General features: G+C 38.3%; 1 protein-coding gene across 1 annotated transcript in view; it reads left to right on the forward strand.

The window, feature by feature from the left end:
- LVRN (laeverin) overlaps positions 1-22114 on the forward strand; it is an 88325-nt gene that overhangs the window by 61135 nt on the left and 5076 nt on the right. Inside the window, exons 7-18 of the mRNA XM_060143442.1 lie at positions 64-207; positions 1201-1266; positions 1361-1426; positions 1846-2018; positions 3971-4047; positions 4694-4833; positions 6928-6983; positions 10963-11116; positions 12562-12656; positions 14596-14703; positions 15441-15608; positions 15830-15967. Of these exons, the coding sequence (XP_059999425.1) occupies positions 64-207; positions 1201-1266; positions 1361-1426; positions 1846-2018; positions 3971-4047; positions 4694-4833; positions 6928-6983; positions 10963-11116; positions 12562-12656; positions 14596-14703; positions 15441-15608; positions 15830-15967 (1385 nt within the window). The remainder of the gene's footprint in view (positions 1-63; positions 208-1200; positions 1267-1360; positions 1427-1845; positions 2019-3970; positions 4048-4693; positions 4834-6927; positions 6984-10962; positions 11117-12561; positions 12657-14595; positions 14704-15440; positions 15609-15829; positions 15968-22114) is intronic.

Genomic DNA, 22114 nt, shown 5'->3' on the forward strand with positions numbered 1-22114 from the left:
ACGTTGAACTTTGTGTTTCTGTGACACCTCAGAAGTTAACATGGCTCAATGTTTTCCTTTTAGAATGAGATCTTTTTTTCTAACATTTTACATGGTGTCCTCAGAGAAGATCACGCCCTGGTATCTAGAGCCGTTTCCATGAAGGTGGAAAATTTCACAGAAACCAATGAAATAAACGAGCTCTTTGACCTATTTACTTACAACAAGGTAAAATCAGTTACACATTTACATTTGTTCTGCACTCTTGGAGAAAGCTACATAAAATGGATTCTAAGGGTCCTAGACTAATGTGCTACTACACAACTTTGGTACAAAAACCTTAATATTATTCAATAGATGGATTTCAGAAAACGTGGTTAAATCAGTTCTTATCTAGTAAATATTAATCAACTACAATAGGTGCTCAGTATCATCTACCTTTATTAATATAGACTTAGCTTGCTACTTTTAAGGTGAACCCTTCCGCTTGGTAGAAATTTGTTCTTGTATCGACTGAAAGAACACACAACATAAAAGTTGTGAGTTAAGTTTTATTCAGGAATTTTACTGAGGACTATAGCCCAGGAGACAACCTCTCAGAGTGCTCTGAGAAACTACTCCGAAGTGGTAAGGGAGGGGCCAGGATATATCTGAACTTTTTTTGCTGGGAAAAACATGCAGTCAAGCATAAAAAGATTGCTGCTAATCACAAGGAACAGACATCTCCAGTTAATAATTTTAGTGCTTTTCTGTATATGGAAAAATGTAAGAATCTGGGGTCATTGAAATTTTTCCTTACATGTGCATCTTAACTATCTAGGGGCCAGGATATTCAAAGCACAGAATGCTTCCTGTTTTTCTCCATCCTGAATTCCCCCCAGGGTGCACTCTCAGTGGGCATCTGCAGTGGCTAATGGCTGATCCTTGTAGAACTGGAGTGGCAGGCAACAATTTTTCTTTACACTTGCCATATGAGTATCTCAGTTTAAAAACTTTACTGCGCCCTGAACTCTTTATATGTAGGACATTTTCTCATCTTTTACCTATTAATTAGTGACAGTCTCCTATTTTATTAGCACATTTGGGGATAACCCAGACATTCAACTAAAGTGCGCAATGCAATCAGAAGCACAGCCCAGAATCTTGCTTATCAGAATGGAATGCGTCAATATTTAGATTACCAAATTTTCTTTAAATAATGGACAGCTTCTTATGTCTTAGGGAGCGTCTCTGGCCCGGATGCTTTCTAGTTTCTTGAATGAGAAAATATTTATCAGCGCACTTAAGGTGAGTTTACAAAATTGTTGTTACCTGGAAAACAGTAAACATAAATTGCTTTGGCATGTTATTTATCTTAACCTTAACTTTTCTGTTTTGACAGTCATACTTGGAGACATTTTCTTACTCAAATGCTGAGCAAGATGATCTATGGAGGCATTTTCAAATGGTAATTCTCTCACTTCCTGCCATGTTTTTGCTGAGTTGTTTTGTAAGATTGGGAGGCCATGTGTGTATGGTGATGACACAGGAAAACCATCTTTCCTTGTTTGTGACACTCCTTTAAGTCAGAGGTTGCTTCTTTAGTCTTCACCACTATATTCCCAATGCCCAGAAGAGAGCCTGCATATGTTAGATCCATAAAAAATGTGGTCAGTAAATGACTGAATGAATGAATGAATGCACTAAGGAACCATTCATATATAGAGAGTTGAACAGAATTAAATTTGGTCCAGAATATCACCCACTGGGAATTACTGTACTATATGAATGAGGAAGGGAATAGCTATGTAGTTTCTTTTAGGAGATTGCTACCTCAAAAGATTTTGATGATAAATATCTGCTTTTGTGATGATTTTTTTAAAACAGGCCATAGATGACCAGAGTAAAATTCTTTTGCCAGCAACAGTAAAAAGCATCATGGACAGTTGGACACACCAGAGTGGTTTTCCAGTTATCACCTTAAATGTATCTACTGGTGTCATGAAACAGGAGCCATTTTATCTTGGAAAGGTTAAAAATCAGACCCTTCTAACCCACAAGTAGGTAGATTTACTCCTCTGTCTTCACCTTCCTTGGGATTGAGCTGTGATCAAATGGAAACCAGCCTGTGGGTGAGGAAGCATAACCCCTACTGGATACACACTCTTCCATGGGGTGATTCTGGGATGGTGACTGAGTGTTCCATGCAGGATGTCGCTGGTGTGCTAGGATGGGGCAAAGCCCCTCATGTGCTGAGCAAGGCCAGAGACCTGCATTTAGGGATTCAAGCAGTGCCCCTCCCCTGGGATATAGGGCCACACCCATGACCAAAGCTTTGGGTGTTATGCATTCTCTTCTGTCCTTTAGACAGAGGTCATGAATTAGTCGGAATTCTGTGTGAAAGGCAGTAAAATAGAGCCTGAAATGCCTCCTGTTAGTTAAGAAGAAAGGGGATCCTGTTGCAATGTTGTCTTCCCTTCCCTAGAAACGGAACTGAATGGTGACTGTATCCTTGAGGAATAATTCTGTGCATGTCTGCCCATGCACTTATCTGTGCTTTTGTAGCCATACCTAAAATGTTAGAATTATAGATCCCAAATTCAAACCTTAGGTAAGTCTTATTCAAAATCTCTGAGTTTCATTTGCCTTATCTATAAAGTAAATGTAATAACATATATCCCAGGGGATTGTTGTAGAAGTGAAATGGAATAATAAGTATAAAGTGGCTTAGCATTCATCACTTTCTCCTTCCCTTTCCTTCTCTTTCTTGTTAGATAATTTTCAACTGTTTTTTTAAAATAAATTTATTTATTTATTTATTTTTGGCTGCGTTGGGTCTTCGTTGCTGCGTGCGGGCTTTCTCTAGTTGTGGTGAGGGGGGCTACTCTTTGTTGCAGTACACAGACTTCTCATTGCAGTGGCTTCTCTTGTTGCAGAGCACAGGCTCCAGGCTCGTGGGCTTCAGTAGTTGTGGCATGTGGGCTCCGTAGCTGTGGCTCACAGGCTCTAGAGTGTAGGCTCAGTAGTTGTGGCGCACGGCTTAGTTGTTCCACGGCATGTGGGATCTTCCTGGACCAGGGCTCAAACCTGTGTCCCCTGCATTGGCAGGTGGATTCTTAACCACTGCACCACCAGGGAAGCCCTTCCAACTGTTTTTGATAACATTTTTTGATCCTCAGATCTCATTATAGTAAGTATCAGCACAAATGAGTAATTAATTTTCATATATCACCACCAAAATTTTCAAGTTGTCCTACTCTTTCTTTAAAACCCCACGGGCAGGAACAGGAGACCTGCAGGTGCCTTCTCCCTATGATATTTCATGACTTGTGAGAAGAGGTAGCCTTAGCTATCACATAAACAGAGACCCTCAGTTCAAAGTCTGAGAAACCAGACTTTTGAGGGTTTGAGCAAGATTGGAAATAATTGCCCAAATTCCAAGTAGTGTGTCTCTTCAGATGACTAATGTCCTCCCTGTGGTCAGGTCATCCAGGTCATGTCCACCAATGTGGGAAGAATGCCAGCATTCAGGTAATATGAATAATCTGGCTGATTTTTGTTGAACACTTTTCAGACAAGGAGAAAGCTTGAGGTGGAGAAGCATTTTGAAATGTTTGTCAAGCTTTTTCTTCTTAACTGATTATTCAACTCTCTTGGCACAGATGGCTTTGGGTCTGTCTGTAGCATTTGAATGACCCCTGAGTAAGGCCAGGTGGCTGTAATTTAATATAAACAGGCCTTGAAATTTTCAGATACAGGAGAGTCTTAGTAGCTACCTTAAGTTATAAAAAGAAGCAAATCTATAAGACACAAGAAGAGAGTAAATAAATAGCCAAAGCAAAACTGACTTCTGAAACAACAGTGAATAATTCTAAGAGCAAAGTCCTGCATATCCACAGGGAATGACCAAAGAATTTGAGTTCAGTTATTTTATCATCTTATTTAATATTGGCTCAGAGCTGATATTCTTATGTGTGAACATTAACTGAATTTTTCATTTTTTTCCAAAAAGTGACACATGGATTGTACCTATCCTTTGGATAAAAAATGGAACTACACAGTCTTTAGTCTGGCTAGATAAAAGCAGCAGTAAGTAACAAATTTTTAAAAATATCTCCACATATATATGCAAATATATATATGTGTATGTATATATATATGTGTGTAAACATATATATTTTTTATATATATATATATATATATATATATAAAGGCAGAGACTAAAATGTTGAAATGTCTATCTTTTTTTTTCTTTCTTTTTTTTTTTTATTTTGCGGTACGCGGGCCTCTTACTGTTGTGGCCTCTTCTGTTGCGGAGCACAGGCTCCGGACGCGCAGGCTCAGCGGCCATGGCTCACGGGCCCAGCCGCTCCGCGGCATGCGGGATCTTCCCAGACCGGTGCACGAACCTGTGTCCCCTGCATTGGCAGGCGGACTCTCAACCACTGTGCCACCAGGGAAGCCTGAAATGTCTATCTTTTGGAAAGCTATCTTGTTTACAACTAAAATATTGTATCATTCTTGTTGAACATAGAGCTTTAAAGAAAAGTTTCTGATCAAAAGCCATTATATGTGAAAAAATATAATTATGTGGTAAGATCAATATGTATTTTACAATATCTTTACTTTTTGTTTTATTGGACTTATTGTTTAGAATTAAGAGGATGTAGTACAGATGTGTAGTAAAATATTTTTAAAATGTACCATTTCAAACTTTTCACCTGTTTCTTTGTAGAAGTATTCCCTGAAATGCAAGTTTCAGATTCTGATCATGACTGGGTGATTTTAAATTTGAATATGACTGGATATTATAGAGTTAACTATGATAAATTTGGTTGGAAGAAATTAAATCAACAGCTTGAAAAAGATCCTAAGGTAAGGTTATATTTTTACACCTTTTATTAAATATCATTAATATTGCACTCTCTAGCCTTTAGAGGTTGAGCTTTCATCAACCTGTCTGGTGGGAACCTGACCCCTGTTGCCACCCCTCACCCCAAGGCATACTGGATTGTTTTTTCTTATTCTTAGAAAGGAGAGGTTTTGGTTGAATGCATTGTGTTTTTGAACATTAATCTCACTTTTCCACAATAATTTTACCTTTCTAGGTAAAAAATCAGAAGAATTTCCTATTAACCATTAATTTTGTGATCTTAGGCAAGTTAAATGTTCTGCTTCAATTTCTTCACTTTAAAATGGGAATAATATCATATCTTTCTTATTCCTTATGAGGATTAGAGATGATGTAAGTAAACATATACTTAAAATTTCAAAGCCCATAATAGGTGCCAGTGCGTATATGCTAGAAAATGTTAATTTTCTAAAAACTGTATTTTCACCCTCCCTCAAAGGAGACAGTTTAATTCAAAAGGTATCAATAATAATCCAATATTGCTTTAAGTTGTAAAAACAACTGTAAATTATTATGCAATATAGAAATATTAGAATATTGGCTAGCTCTTATCAGTCAGATTTTAATTGGTTGAATTAAACCAGATCTCCATTGGTGCAGATGGGTGCTGGCTTAGAGGTCTATAGAGTTGGCTCTGCTGTGAAATCTTGGGCTGTTCATTTAGTCTCTATTCATAAAACTAGAGAGTTGAACTAAAAGATATCTTAGGTGTCTCTCTCTTCAAAAGTTCTGTGAGTCACATAGCAGCCTCTCTGGCAGAAGAGGCAGTGCACAGCATACTGGTCCAGAGCTCGGGTTCTGGGTCAGGTAGACTTCTGTTCATATTTTTGTTCATCATTTACCAGATGTGTGACCTTGGGCCTCTTGTTTGCCCAGTCATGCCTTGGGTTCCTTATCAGTGTAATAATGGGTGTAATAGACCTTAAAGTGTTGTTGTGAAGATTAAATAAGGTGATGTGTGTAGTATGTTTAACAGAGGCCTGACACAATTTGGGCATTCAGAACATGATCAGTAATTTTTAAAAATTATCATTGGTCTTTTGAATAAAGGTACAAAAAACAGTTATAATAATACTTTATTTAAAAATCTTTTTCAGAGTAGCTAAATTCTTTTTAATTTCTAAGGGCAGTCTTAGCCATGGAAGCACTAGGTCATGCCATTATAGCTATGATTTCTTGAAACCCTTGTAGATTTACTTATTGGAAAACTGGGGTCAGTTATTCATACAACATAGTTGCTGAGCGAATAAAACATTTCTATTATTAATATTAATCTAGAAAATGTAAGTGTTATTATTACTGCCAGAAAAGATATGCGGCTACAACAAAGGAAAGAATTAAGCTTGACTTGTTCAGATGCTTAAAGGGATGTTGTGAAGATAAATTTTCTGGGACCACATATATGAACATGCTGGGGAGGGTATTGAAGGACTGTTGTAGGAAGCTTTGGGCACCCTTAGGACACAAGCTGAGACAGAGTCCTGTGGCCTGACAACGCCAGGGAGCTCAAACCGAAGCCTGAGGAGTTAGGTTGGCAGTTGACTCCTGCCTTTTCATGATTCAAAGGGCTCTGTTGGTGGTATTGTGTCAAATTAGTAAACTCTTGAGAAGAGAGATACCATTGAAAAGAGTACCTCACTATTGCCAAAATAGAGCTAAGTAATATTCTCTAAGGCTTCCTATGCCAAAAAGTCCCCTGACAACAATTTGGACATTGTGATACGATTTAATGTATACTTTCTGTTTTGGAGAGGCCCTTTAAACTTGGCTTCCTGTTTTATTTTTTAACATGCTGTTTTTCACAGAGTATTTTGGCAAAACTCTCAACCATATTTAAGCCTTATGATTGATGTCCAGAGGGATCACTTATCAAAAGCAGATGTATAATAAATAAATTATGGGAACTATCCTTAGAAACGATCATTTCTCTGTACATAATTCACATGAAAGTGCTTTGTAAGCAGCAATGATCTTTAATGTTGTTATTATTTTGAAAGTTATTTTTTCACTAAAAATGTTCTCATCTTTTCCTGAACATTTTTGGATCTCATTTGCAGGCTATTCCTGTTATTCACAGACTTCAGTTGGTTGATGATGCCTTTTCCTTGTCTAAGTGAGTATATTTTCTTCTTTCATCATTTTAGCGTATACCTTGAGAAATTTATAAAAATAATAACCTCATCACTATGAACTTGGTTCTTTAGTACATACAGGCCCTAACTTATTAAGATTAGGATCAAATTCTGTGGTTATTGTGGAATTTTTTTTTTTTTTTTTTTTTTTTTTTTTGCCATACGCGCGGGCCTCTCACTGTTATGACCTCTCCCGTTGTGGAGCAAAGGCTCCGGACGTGCAGGCTCAGCGGCCATGGCTCACAGGCCCAGCCGCTCTGTGGCATGTGGGATCTTCCTGGACTGGGGCACAAACCCGTGTCCCCTGCATCGGCAGGCAGACTGTCAACCACTGCGCCACCAGGGAAGCCCCGTTATTGTGGAATTTATGATATAAAAGTTGCTAAAATATGCAACAACATGGATGAACGTTGAGGACATTAAGCTATGTGAAATAAGCCAGGCACAGAAAGACAAATACTGTATGTTTCTATTTACATGAGGTACTTAGTAGTCAGAGTCAGAGAGACGGAAAGACTGGTGGTTGCCAAGGGCTGGTGCAGGAGGGTGGGAGGGGGCAATGGGGAGATATTGTTTAATGGGTACAGAGTTTCAGTTTCACAAGATGAAAAGAATTATGGAGATGGATAGAGATGATGGTTGCACAACATTATGAATGTATTTTCTTTTAATTTTTTATTGGAGTACAGTTGATTTACAATGTTGTGTTAGTTTCTGCTGTACAGCAAATTGAATCAGTTATACATATGAATGTATTTAATACTAGCGAACCATACACTTTAAAATGGTTAAGAAGACAAATGTTACGTGTATTTTGCAACAATAAAAGAATTAGAAAAGAAGGCAATTCAAAAAAGTCATTATCAGGATAAGAGCAATAACATCTACTACTATTAGAAATGAAAGCCACAGAAAACAATGTTTTTTACAACAATTTGACAAGAAGGAATATGTTCTTTCTCAAGTCAAAACTTGGTAGTTAATTATATGAAAATCGTATATTTTCAATCAAATTAACTTTGGTATAATAAGGTTTAAACTGATTATGGAGAAATTTTGAAAGACTCTTAAAGGAGCAGCAAAGAAAATTCAATGTTTTAAAAGGAAGCCCTGGGCTTCCCTGGTAGCGCAGTGGTTAAGAATCCGCCTGCCAGTGCAGGGGACATGGGTTCGATCCTGGTCTGGGAAGATCCCACATGCCGCGGAGCAACTAAGCCCATGCGTCACAGCTGCTGAGCCTGCGCTCTAGAGCCCGCGAGCCACAACTACTGAGCCCATGTGCCATAACTACTGAAGCCCGCGCGCCTAGAGTCCATGCTCCGCAACAAGAGAAGCCACAGCAATGAGAAGCCCGCACAACACAAGGAAGAGTAACCCCCGCTCGCCACAACTAGAGAAAGCCTGTGTGCAGCAACGAAGACCGAACACAGCCAAAAATAAAATAAATAAATTTGTAAAAATAAATAAATAAAATAAAATGCCTTTCCATGAGAAAAAAAAAAAGGAAGCCCTTAAAGGAAAACCTTTAGAAGGATGCAGTAGAGATGATGTAAACAGAAAAAAGTAATACTGTTTAAATATTTATAGGATTATTGCAAAATGTATAAAAATCATTATTTTAAAAATCTCAATCAAGAGTAAAAACTTAGGTAAAATACAAGTGATTCAGACTTGCATTTGTAAAGACTGCTAAATGTTTGGGGTTTTTTGTGTTTTTTTTTGCGGTACGCGGGCCTCTCACTGTTGTGACCTCTCCCGTTGCGGAGCACAGGCTCCGGACGCGCAGGCTCAGCGACCATGGCTCATGGGCGCAGCCGCCCCGCGACATGTGGGATCTTCCCGGACCGGGGTACGAACCCGTGTCCCCTGCATCGGCAGGCGGACTCTCAACCACTGCGCCACCAGAGAAGCCCCTAAATGTTTAAATGGATAAATTGAGGAAGATTGTAGAAGATGTATTCATATTTTTCTAAGATACTGGAAGTTACGGAAATAAAGTAATTGATGTATCCAAAAAAAGAAAAAGTTTCTGGAACTAAATAGATTATCAATTAAGATTTTGAAGTGATTTTTGTTACCCAATGATGATGACTGTAGGTATAATTTTAATGAGCCTGAATTTTAGTGTATTACAGAATTATTGATTTCATTTATATTGGATTTACTCAATATAAGCTCTGCTGATAAGTTTCTAACCAGGAAAATGAATATATGCTCAGAACTTAAATTCCAGACAGTAAAATTAAGGAGTACACATAATAAATGATGCAGTGTGTTCTCTCTTTCTTTGGCCTGTTGTATTTCTTGAATGAAGGTCTGCGTATTTTATCCTTCGTTTTTTTACTACTTTTCCCCATGTGATGTACAGCACATTTCCCCGCCCACTACTTTGCTGAAACATTTCTCTAAGATTATCATGACTTTATACTGTTAACCACATCCTCCTGCAAACTTCTTTTTTGACTTCCTGAGGCTCCAATATGCAAACCTAGTTCTCCTCCAGGATCTGACTTCTCTTTTTCCTGCTGCCGTGAGCATCCTTAAGACCAATCATGGTTATGTTATTTTCTTCTATCTTTCCTCTGGATAATTCATGCCTTCTGATGGTTTCAGTGATCATTTTATTATGTACATGTACAGTGCCTAGCAGATATAAGGTACGCAATAAATGTTTATGAAAGGATATGTTGATGACTTCTAAATCTAGGTGTCTATTTGTCTCCTCCTGTCTTCTCTTTATCCTGTGGTCATTTAAATTCAGTACCTTAAACACTGAACTTTATTTCTGTCTCTACATTGCTCCTGCTATCAATTTCTCTCTGTCTGTCGAAGCTACTACTACTTTTCCCATCCCCACACTTGAAACATCAGAGATATCCTTGACTGCTCTCTCTCTCTCTCCATCTCCCATCAAGTCATCATGTCTTATCTATTCATTCTGGGGTTCTCGGGAATGTCTTTTGGATTCTCACCTCACTTACCACCTTCACTGCTTCCGTGCTAAGCCAAGCTTCCATCACCCTTTGCCTAGCCTATTGCATTAGCTTCCAGCCTTTAGTCCTTTAGAATTCTATTTATATTAGAAGTCCATTCTGTTTTCTGCAGCACAGTTGCAACAAAATTTTAAGGTATTGATTTCGTGATGTTACCCCGGCTGTTTAAACACCTTCCCACCCCATGTAAACTCTTCATCCTGATACTCAAGGCTCTCCACACTTTTGATTTACCTTACCTATTAACTCCCATCTCTCACTACACATAAAAGAAATTCCCTGCCTCGGTTAACTTGGTCTGCCCATCACACTAATTCCCACTTTATCTTCTTGCCCATCACACTAATTCCCACTTTAAACTGCCTTCCTCTATCTCTCTACTTATTCCAATCCTACCCTTCCTTCACTGCTTTTCTCAACTTCCTTCTCCAGAAGGCCTCCCTGCCTCTCCCATCACATGCGTATATTTTTCTTCTTTGCTACTTTATTGTATTCATTGCCTCTGCTAGGGCCTTTGATTAACACCTTCTTACGTGCAAGTCTCAGCTCTTCACTAAGTAATAAGCTCCTCGCTGGTAAGCAACAGGAGTGTCCTGTTCGTGTTCACTTGTTTTGTGTTCCTACTAGTATCTGGCAGAGCATTAGATAGAGAATGACTTTTAATTAATACTTGTTGAATGGAAATTATAGTCTCTTAAGAAAGTATACCAAATGCACAAATATTCTAGTGCCTGACAATCAGCCCAACATTTGGCCTGGATTTTCTACAACCTCCAAGAATTTGGGCACTTGAACGTATCAAGCTGAAATTGAGGGTCTGTCCACATCGCTTGGGTTCTACTTCATCGATGAGATGGCACTTTTACCCTCTAGCTTCTTGATTTCATATACCTTATTGAAGTCAGGCACTGAAGCATGGAACAAATATGAGTTTTTGAGTCTGTGGGTTTTTTTTTAAACCAAACAGAAACAGTTATATAGAGATTGAAACAGCACTTGATTTAACCAAGTACCTTGCTGAAGAAGATGAAATCATAGTGTGGCATGCAGTTTTGGTGAACCTAGTGACCAGGGATCTCGTTTCTGATGTGAACAACCATGATATATATCCACTATTAAAGGTAATTTCATTCTTTGTTAGATGGTTTTTTTTTTTAATTTCTGTCTTCCTCCTTCCATATTTTAGATAGTGTCTGTGAAAGCGGTCTTTCCCAAAATAATAGTCTATTTGTTCTGTATATATTCATTTTCTTAGGAATGGTTGTTTACTCTTAGAAGAAAATACCTTAGTCATAGACCTGGTCTAGGAGATGAGTATGAGAGAAGTTTGGACAGTTTCTTAATTCTTGGTGAGGTATAAATGTGTCTTAAGAAACCAGAAGTGGATGGAAATGGTATGCCTTTTTTTTCTTATTAAAAAAGGAAAAAAAAACAGCTGTTTCTCTAAAAGATTGTTAGTCTAACAGAATGATTTTTCACAATTCTATATCCATGATTTATATCCTCTGATTTATAGGGCCGGCACTTAAAACCAGAGAGTTATATTCCAAAAAAGTAAACATTTTGAAGCTGCTTTTGATATTGGGAAGAGAGATGGCGAAATTAGAGTTAATGAATGAAGAAATAACCATGCCAACTTGTCCTTATAAAAGGGGAAAATAACATCTATAAAAGGGGAAATTTCTGTTATTAGATCTTTAACAGTGATCGTAAGAAAGATGGCACAGGTAAAACCAAAGCCAAAGTTTGGGAGCAGCCCCTCGGAGAGTTAAGGGCCGCAAACAAAACAGCAAGTGCATTAGGTGATGATTCCAAGTGAGAGTCTGGGGCAGTCTGAGGGCGAGATCGCAAGCACTTTGGGGTTCCAGACTTTCTTTTATCTAGTGTACAAAGTGCTGATGGGAACGTACTTGAATGTGGCATGGCGACCAGTAGGAGAAGGCACTTGTTGGTGGGATCGAGGTGGCTCACTGATAACATCTGATCACTGGTTTTGAGTGAAGAAGTAAAAGCTAATGTTTGTTTTTAAAAATTTCAATGAATAACATTAATTTATTCTGAGGGATGTATTGGTAAGTGTAGGACTATTATAACCTTATTATTTACCAGCCGATAGCTCAATTGAAGAAATTTTATTTTGGAGTCAGGGCTTAAATTAATCCAAGGCATAAATCAGTATTCCTTGTTTTTTTAGAGATATATATATACTGAGCATGGAAGTTTCAAGGTAGAAAGTTTGTTTTATATTTCTCCATTTTTTCTCTATTTTAAAGACAACTGGAAATGTTTGGGTGATAGTAAATGATAAGAATGTTTGATATTTATTGAGTTCCTACTATGTGCCAAGCAGTGTGCTGACACACATCATATTGTTTACGTATTGCTTACGTTTGAGGAAACTGAACCTATAGAGGTTTTAAAAGTTATACATTTAGTGACAAATAAAGATTACTTCTGAAGAAATATCTGTCACCTCTCTGTTAATGTCTTTTCAGACAAAGAGAAAAGCAGTGTAAATTGGGTGTTGTGAGCAGAACTAACAGTATATTTTCTTTATTGTTTATAGAAGTATCTGTTAAAGAGACTTATCTCGATATGGAATACTTATTCAACTATAATTCGTGAAAATGTGGCAACATTGCAGGATGACTATTTAGCTCTGTAAGTACTTTTTGAGCAGTGATCATTGAATTAAATAATTCATATTAATGGATAGGCTTCCAGATTCATAAAATAAGATACTAATAGTTATGATTCACTGAGAGATTTGTGTGCCATTTGAGAATAGTAGATTTGGGATTGGTGAGCTACATGTATCCTAATAGGAAATAGTAGTTTGGGAATCTTAATTTACCTGCGAAGCACATACAAGTACACACAGGAATTTATAGCTTTATATTCTCCAATCTTAGGCTACTGGTTGAAATCTTAAGTATGTTGTACTATTGATGAAGGGTTGTGTTAAGCAAAACCAGCCTATACAAACAAATTGGAGGGTATAGGAAGGATACACGGGGGAAAAGATCCCCTCTGTATATTCTTGAGGACAGAGGGAAAAGTTCCATTATTTATGTCAGACAGAAATTCTAACATTATGCAGATATGATTAGGGAGGTTGACAGTGAACTGTATCAGTCATCTGTGTGTGAGCATGACCAAGTATTGTAAATGATTTCCCCATCATTGGTTCGGTTAGGGGACTATGCCTGTTGTCATGCTGCTCTGGAAAGGGGGTGAAAGGCAAAACAGTGCTGCAGTACCGCTGGCCTCCCTGTGACACAAGGTTTGTGTGTGTAGGCTGGGCTTCCAGATTTAGCGAGGGAATCTGTGACCAACAATGAATGGTACAGGGATTATATTTACAGCTCTAGTCAACATCAAGCCGAAACCAATTAGACCAAGTAAGAAATACAAAAGGTGGGGTTATTCTCTCTCACAAGTATCCTTCTGAGAGGGGAGAAATTTTAGAGCTAGGGCGTGTGAATTGACAAACAATATGGTTGGATTTACAGATGGATGGAAGACAGCGGGGATGAGCTAGGATGGAAAGTGGGTAGGCAAGTTGTATAGGCAAACAGAAAGGCCCAACCAGGCAGCACCTTTGTTAACCAGCCATGGCCTTGGCTCTCCTAAACTGGCCTGAAGTGACCTGCTTTTTGTAGCATCCCTGGGCCAGTTCTCTTCAGAGCAATCTCAGGGAGTTAGACTGTGCTTCCAGAGAATTCCATCTTGCTGCTACCAGTTTGGGGTGGGTGGGGAGAGGAGTGAATGTGTAAATGAGTGCTCAGAGCTGTCTCTCAGAAGGTCTCCCCCCTGGAGATTCTACCTCTGCTTATCAGAAGGTCAGGCCAGGCTGGGATGAAACTGGAGGGAGGGTGGAGCAATGGAGATTTGCCTCTTGGCATTTTCCGGAAACTCCTGATCCATTTGAATTCCTTTACCTCTTACTCCAAACTGCAACACCTCAAGGCACTGCTCATCTGGCTTTATCATTGTTCTTCTCCGTGTTCTTTTGAACTTATTTCGTTTGCAATGGGAATGTGTACCTCTGCTCAGCTATAAAAACAAAGCAGAAACCTCCATTCTTTTTCTGGAGACAACGTTAATAGCCAGGAGGAAGAAACAGAAGCTTAAGCCGGGAGAGGGTCGCTGTCGAAGGAGAGAAATAAACCATTCCCTCTGCTCTCATGTGTAGAGAAAGAACTTTATTTTTAAGTGTGTTATATCAGATACTTAAAAGTCATTTTTGTTATCTGTAAGGGAGTTATTGTATAAGGGAGGAAAAATAAATTGATAACAGATGTGGCATGTGTGTACACCCGTGTGTGTTTGAGGGAGATGAAGGAAGGCAGTAATTTATTTCTTACTTTCAAAAAGTACCAGTCTTGGAGCTTATTTGGTGCCTGAGAGCCTCTCAGCAAATATTTCCCTGAACCTTAAATACAGTTGCCATCCACAAAGGCTATTTTTTAACAAACCTGATGTTATTAGAAGGATGTTTTCAAATACCCATCTTTTTATGAAACACATATTCTTGGCGGCAGAAAAAAATCAATGCAGTAATGAAAAATACATGTTTTTCTTTGATATTTCCTTCAAGAATATCACTGGAAAAACTTTTTGGAACTGCGTGTTGGTTGGGTCTTGAGGACTGTCTTCAGCTGTCAAGAGACCTTTTCAGAAACTGGATGAACCATCCAGAGAATGAGTAAGTGTAATATTGTAATTGCCCTTCTTTTTGTTCTGTTTCAGCACCAACAATTTCTCTTCCTTTCGATGCTCTTACTCTGGGAGTGAACATTTTGTTTTTACTTAGATAATCTCTCTCTCTTACTTTTTTTTTCAAATGTCCTTTAAAACACACACACACACACAATTGTCTCATGGAGGTCTGTGCATAGCAATAGATTAGAATTTATACACGGAATTCTCATCCGGGACCTCTCATTGCCGGTGCATTCCCTAATACGCACCTGTGGTTATCTCGAGTCTTATTTAGGTTGTTCATTATAGTTATTTATTCACATATATAAAAGTGCATCAGTACATCTCTTTCTGTGTAAGTTTGCAGTCTCACTGACACCTGAGACCAACACTCTGTCATTCTGGTGTTATTATATTACCTTTAAAATATGACCTCAAATGGACTCTTAGAGAATGTGATAATAAGATATGAAACCAAACTGAGTTATCAACATACACTGTTTGTACTGTTCTAATTTACTTCTCCCTCAAAACTCCTCAGTTTCTAAACTAATTTGACGATCTCAAGATGTTAATATGAATGACAGTTTTCACAATTGCTTCTCTAGATTCCTACTTTTGATATTTATATCTGAGATCACAGACATTTTTTCTAGATTTATACTTCTAACTATATGACAACCTAGATTAACATATAACTTAACTGCTATGAAAAATATCATTGCGTGTTATACCTTACAGAATACCTTATCCGATTAAAAATGTGATTTTATGTTATGGCATTGCCTTGGGAAATGATAAAGAATGGGATTTTTTGTTAAATATCTACAATAATAAAACAAAGGAAGAAGAAAGGATTCAACTTGCTTATGCAATGAGCTGCAGTAAAGATCCGTGGATACTTAACAGGTGATTATTACAACTTACCTTGAAAGGGCTCTTGGTGGAGGAATGCAATTAATAAACCAAAGGGAGAAAAATAGAAATGAGCTAATATAAGAATTAATATGAAACATACTTATAATTCAGTAACTTAGAACCATATGGGATTTTAGCTCCATTTATTTAAATTTACTCTTTCCATTGGATAATGTTTACGTATTTATTTTCTGCCACATGCGCTTTTACAGATATATGGAGTATGCCATCACTACATCTCCATCCACTTTTAATGAAACAAATATAATCGAAGCTGTGGCAGCCTCTGAAGTTGGCCGATACGTTGCAAAGGACTTTTTAATCAACAATTGGCAAGCTGTGAGTGAAAGGTAAGGAGGAAATGTGAGACCTCTCTTTCATTTAGTTCATTGGTTTGGTGCTAGTGGCTCAACTTTAGTCTGGCCAGGTCACTAAAGTCCTTTGCATTGACTAGAAAACTGATACATTTTCCTGCGTTTAGTCTCACCACAAACTAGCTGTGTGAAAGATAAGGTCACTTATCCTCAGTTTTGGCTTTTTTTGTGAATGTAGATTTGCATGGGGTACTTATCTACCTCAATTTCCCACTGTGCCCACTAAGAATCTTGTCTTCAGAGACACAGATTAGAGCAAGTCATGTGTTTTAGTATGAGTGTACATCATCCATTCATTTCTTTTGTGAAGTACATCACCATATCTTTAAGAAACAGCAATGTTCATTACTACATAAGCTTGGATATTGCTTGTGCCTTTTGTCAGATTCCCTTTATGTATCTGGCTTCCATGTTCTTGAACTTTTTATGTTTCTCACCTTTTAAGATTAAATCTGCTTGCTACTTAGCCTGCCAGGTAAAATAGACGTTGAAATGCACAAGTCAGGCAGCATACCCTCGATAGCTGCTCTTTCTAGAACATGACTTAACCATACGTTCGTTTTGCAAGGGGTGGGAGGTGGATCAAGCCATTTTATTGAGGGGCTTCAGGGGAGGGTCGAAGGGCTGGGAAGACAAGGAGATCTGACAGCATCCTTCTCCAGGCCAGGATCTCCCCAGCTTCACAGTCTCTGAAAGCCTGAACCATGCATTCTTAAAAGCCTCGAATAATATGTCCTACAACTATTCACATACTGAAGAGTTAGCAGATCAGAGTAGACAACAGTTCAGGTACATACACAGCTGTAAAGTTGGAAGATACTTTTTGCAAATAAATTTAGGTCTTTGGAACAGAAGATATATTTAGAATATAAATGTTTAAGAATCTGAATATGGTTCTCTTATACAGCAAAATAATGGAATGTTTTTCTTTTATGGACATGTATTGAACACCTTTACAATACACCAAAAATGTATTTTTAAATCAGAAATTTTAAACATGTAGATAAAAGCTCTTTTGTACGGTACCGTTTTTCTGGCTCATCAGGGGGACATGCATAGCATACTCACAATATTGGGAAAATTGGCCTTATCTCTTGTTTTAAATTATCATTCTAGGTTCATTGTTCAGAGAACCTTATGACCTTGGGGGTAAATTATGTCTTCCATTTTTGTTTAAGTCATTAAAGGTAATGCCCTCCTTCCCAGTGGGAATTTGGGAGTTGGGTATAAATCAGAAGTATTTACTCAGGTCGCCTTGTTCCATGAGGTTTCAGAGGTTCCAGCCTCGTAGGGCTGTCTGTTACGTTCTGTTCTCTCTCCCTGGAGCTTGTATCGAAGGCTCTGACCCCCATCATGCCCCCTCTTGGGCTGACATGCCTAGCTTTGCCTGGACTGGAAGCCATCTGCCCTCTTGCTGCCGTGATCATTTTGCTCAAGATCATTCACTTCAGCTACAGTCCCTGACTGTTTTCTTCCAGAGCATCCTGCGGAACAATCTAGCAGCAATTTTGGAATTAAACTGCTGAGAGAACAGCTCCTTTAAAAAATAAGTGATGATTTTCCTGAGGACCCAGCTTGTAATCACTGCAGCCTATAACAGTCTCCATGCCTTCAGATGCCCTGCCTGGCCCTGAGAAAGATGCAGCTTTAGGTGGTTCATACACCTAAAGACTCCCAAGCCCACTCTACCCCTTGAAAATCAGAATCTGCCAGAATAGGGTGCAAAATCTATACCTTTCTCTAGCACCCCAGGTGATCCCGGTATAGTTTAACATGGAACCAATTGACACTGGATTAAAAAAATATCTAAGCCTGCATTGCTCAATATGATAGCTACTAGCCAACATATGGCTATTTAAATATAAATTAAGTACAATTAAATAAAATTTAAACTTCAGCTCCTCAGGGAATTCCCTGGTGGTCCAATGGTTAGGACTCCACGCTTCCACTGCAGGGGGCACAGGTTCAATCCTCGACCCCTGGTTGGGGAACTAAGATCCCATAGGCCTTGTGGCACAGCCACAACAAACAAATAAAAATTCAGTTCCTCAGTTGTACTAGCCTTGTTTTAAGTGCTCAGTGTGGCCAGTAGCTACCATACTGGACAGCTCAGATAGAGAGAATTCAACTGGACAACACTGCTCTAAGGGGTAAAACAGCCTCTCAGTTTATTTCTCCTCTCTTTCTATACCATACACAGCACATGTAACTAGTTAAGCCCCCCAAATGGCTTTGAGCAACCCATGGGAAAGATTGCTCTTAATTTAAGTGTGTGCTAATTTTTATTCCTCAGAAGAACTTTTTCTGCATTTGGAGAACAGAAACATGTTTGCAGCGCTCTCTAAAAAGTCCATTGTCTGGCAATTTAAATGATTTAACTGTATTAAATACGAGTATAGAAGGACTTCCTTTAAAAAAAAAAAACTCTAAACAGGTATTTCATTATCCCTAAGAAGGTCTTAGAATTCTAAATGCATTCACTTTTAACCATGGCTTAAATGTTTTTATCTTTTATCAACAAAATGCCATGCTCATAAAATAGATGCCTTTCCTTTTCTGTTTATGATACATTAAGCTCAGTTACTCCTCTTACACATTCTGCTACAAAAAGTCTTTGAGACTCAAATAAATTTGCCTTCTACATCTAAAACATTTATTTTTAGGATTCGATTTATAGTCACCAGTCTTGCTGAATTTTGCAAATGATTTTGAATAGACAGTAATATTATATATGGATTGTTAAGAGGAAATAAAAGTTCAAATTAATAATTAAAATGTTATATACATTAAAATGGCACAGGAATGCTTACCTTATTCTTTGTACATCAGAATATTTACTCAGCACTTATTAAACAATTATATTTGACATGAATATTTGTATGTCACCAGTCTTCATAAAATGATAAAGTTAGTATAAAAGTGTAAGTAAACAAATGCGATGACAAATTAAATTTTATGTTATTTAAGTGAAAAGGATTTATTTTAAATTTGCTATAATGTGACCGATCACTTGCAAATTAGCTTTGAAACTGGTATTTCTCCAGTGTGTTTCACTGAGCGTTATTCATGGAGACACTGACAAGCCTTCTGTGAACAAAGGAGACAGTAGCCCATCGGTTTGGAAACTGTCTATTTTAACCTCCACAAATTCACAGTATATGTTAGCATCATAAAGCTCCAAGAAGCCCGTCAGAAGGAAATCTAGCATCTAGCCCAGCGTCTTGTCACTGTAATCCTGCTATGTACCATCTATGCTAATGTAAACAAAGTGTCATTCTGCCAGTAGATCAGTTGTTCCAAGCGAAAGACAGATGAGAAACTAAATTCTCTAACCCTCTCATCTGGAACTGTTAACTAGAACAACATTTATTTATTGATGGCCTATTAGTTAACATTTAGGCCTTGGTTTCCTCTTGCATAAAATGAAAGATGTCGTATGTGATCAGCTGTAAAGTTCTTTCTGGTAATAAGAAGTTCTGTTTTTTCTATGCCAAGGCACAGTTAGTTCAAGCTGTTGTTGGGGGTTATAAAGTGATTAAGACACGGTCTCCGATAAATGTTACAGAGGACAGATGGAGAGTGCTCTAGGGATTCAAAGAGAAGAAGGGGGATTTGAACAAGCAGGTGGAAAAACTCACCTTCTACATGGAAGGGAGGACACCAGTAATTGCCTGGGGGCAAGACTGAGAGTCCGACTTGGGACTGATCGTCATAACTGGCTGGAGCTTAGGGCCCTGGAAAGGAGGCAATAGGGCTGGTCAAGCGTTAGAGTTGAGACACTGCCAATAGCAGTCCAGGAACATCTGCTCCCCTTAGCCAGGCCCCAAATTCTTCCCAGGGAGCCTAATCTGAATATATATTTTGGAACACTTGCTTGAGTAAAACAACTTTGGTTTGATACTGCTTCTCAGTCCCACGTGCAGGGCACTGCACTGGTGGCTGTGGGGTATTTAGTTAATTGTTAGATGAGTTGATCTTTTGGATACTGATCCCAGTGAGGGAGCTTCCACTAACCATAAAGACATCTTTCAGGTTACAGAGAAATCAGTATGAACCTGCACTTGTGCATAGCTCCTATGAAGAAATGTGTGAATAGACACGAAACAATAGGGTTTTTGTGACTTCTTATTGGATGTGGTAGAAATGATGTTTGCTTCATGCTTGTTATGTTGCTTTTGGCTTTCATAAAACGATTCAGGCTTCACCGCCTACAGCAATACCCTAGCTTTATTTGAATATAGAATACAAGGTATCATCACTTTCAGACTCAACTGATCCAAAACGAATCTTACCCTCTTCTTCACCAAACCCCTTATTTCTTCTCCAAATATGTGATACTGGCTAAAGTCCTATGCTTGAAAAACTTACACTCTTTTTTCTTTAACTTTTTATTTTAAATTGGAGTCTCGCCGATTAGCAATGCTCTGATAGTTTCAGGTGCACAGCAAAGCAACTCAGCCATACATATACATGTATCCATTCTCCCCCAGGTTCCCCTCCCATCCAGGCTGCCACATAACATTGGGCAGAGTTCCCTGTGCTATACAGTAGGTCCTTGTTGGTTATCCTTTTTAAATATAGCAGAAACTTACACTGATTTTTACTTCTACTCTGTTGTATTTCATGATGGGGAACATAGAGTTGAAAGGGTTAAATTGGAACAAACTGAGAGAATTAAGATGTTATCGGAGTGCTGTGTCCAAGCACTGGAGGGCCCATTTTCACTGCCTATCTCTGGGTCAGGCGAGATAACCTGGCTGCCTCCATGCTTGCCTAAGTGGCCAAGCTTGCTGCAGGAAATCAGACATGGCAGGGGAAGGGGTGGGAAGGGAGGGCAAATGTGAGAAAGGAGAGAAGCGGAAGGTGAGATGGACTAGAGTCCCAAATCACGCTGACTAGCACTGAATGTTATCAATTTCTTGAAAGGGCAACTATCCTGACAAACGTTGCCTCCTGTCTTCATGTTAATACCTTTGACTACTGGTGGGCTAAGCTATCTGTAATGTATATATTTTTGTTGAGTACTGTTTCAAAGAGATTGCTCTCTCAACCAGAAGGATAAATCATCTGTCTCAAAGATATCTCCTCTTGAAACTTTCAAGAACAGGAAGGAATGAAGTGTGCCAGGCACCCTGATAGGTGCTTCAGTGTACATTATCTCATTTAATCTCCATCCCAATGCTTCTAACTATAGGTAACTTCAAACCCAGCCCTGCCTCTGGGGTAACCTTTCTCCTGTATTTGGTAGAAAAATCACACATTTAGCAACGTAGGTAGTTTTCTTTTGTTTCCTACTTTTTTTTAAGTCTGGAACTCAGTTTCTTTGCAAATTTTGTCAAATTTCTTGAGTCATTTCACAGGCTTTTTAAACCTGGCCAACCAAAATGAAGAACTAAGAAATATTTCTTCTTTCCCCATAGAAACAGATTTGGTTGCCTGAATTATATGTAGACAGTCTCTTATCCTCCACTTTGCTGAAATAGACTCAGCTTAAGTTATAGCTGGGAGCTTAAAAAGGACAAAAGCACTGTGTTTCTCTCACCTTTGTCTGCATATCATGCCGATGTTAACTCTTACAATTTTTAATTTCAAGTATACATTTTTGAAGTAAACCAATTGTATGTGTTAACTATCAACTATCAAGACAGAATCCTGATTCAACCCTTTCTTGTCCAGGCCATTATATTAACCTTTTAAACTTTCTTTCCTTTTTAATGCATCCAAAAGTCTTTCTTTACTTTTTTAACTACAGCAACACTTTGAGCAGGTATGTATCTGCTGTTTTTCCATAGCAACATTTCATGGCTGTTTTTCAGACAATTCTTGTCAGTTACTCAAGGTCACTAAACTAAAGGGGAAGTTTCAGTTACCATACCTGTTTGAGGGAGCTTAAGGAAAGCCAGAGTACTTAGCCCTCAGGGATCACCAACATTTTGAGAATCTCTTTCCAAAAAGCATATACAAATGCAGAAGTTTCAATAAGCTTTCAGGGTATTTTAGTCAGCGTTTCTGAAACTGATTCTATATTAACTACACTTTTTAAGGGGTATACTTTGAGTATTTACCTATTCTCTCTTTTTTTTTTTTTTTTTTTTTTTTGCGGTACGCGGGCCTCTCACTGTT

The sequence above is a fragment of the Lagenorhynchus albirostris genome, chromosome 3, assembly GCF_949774975.1.
Source record: "Lagenorhynchus albirostris chromosome 3, mLagAlb1.1, whole genome shotgun sequence".
NCBI lineage: Eukaryota > Metazoa > Chordata > Mammalia > Artiodactyla > Delphinidae > Lagenorhynchus > Lagenorhynchus albirostris.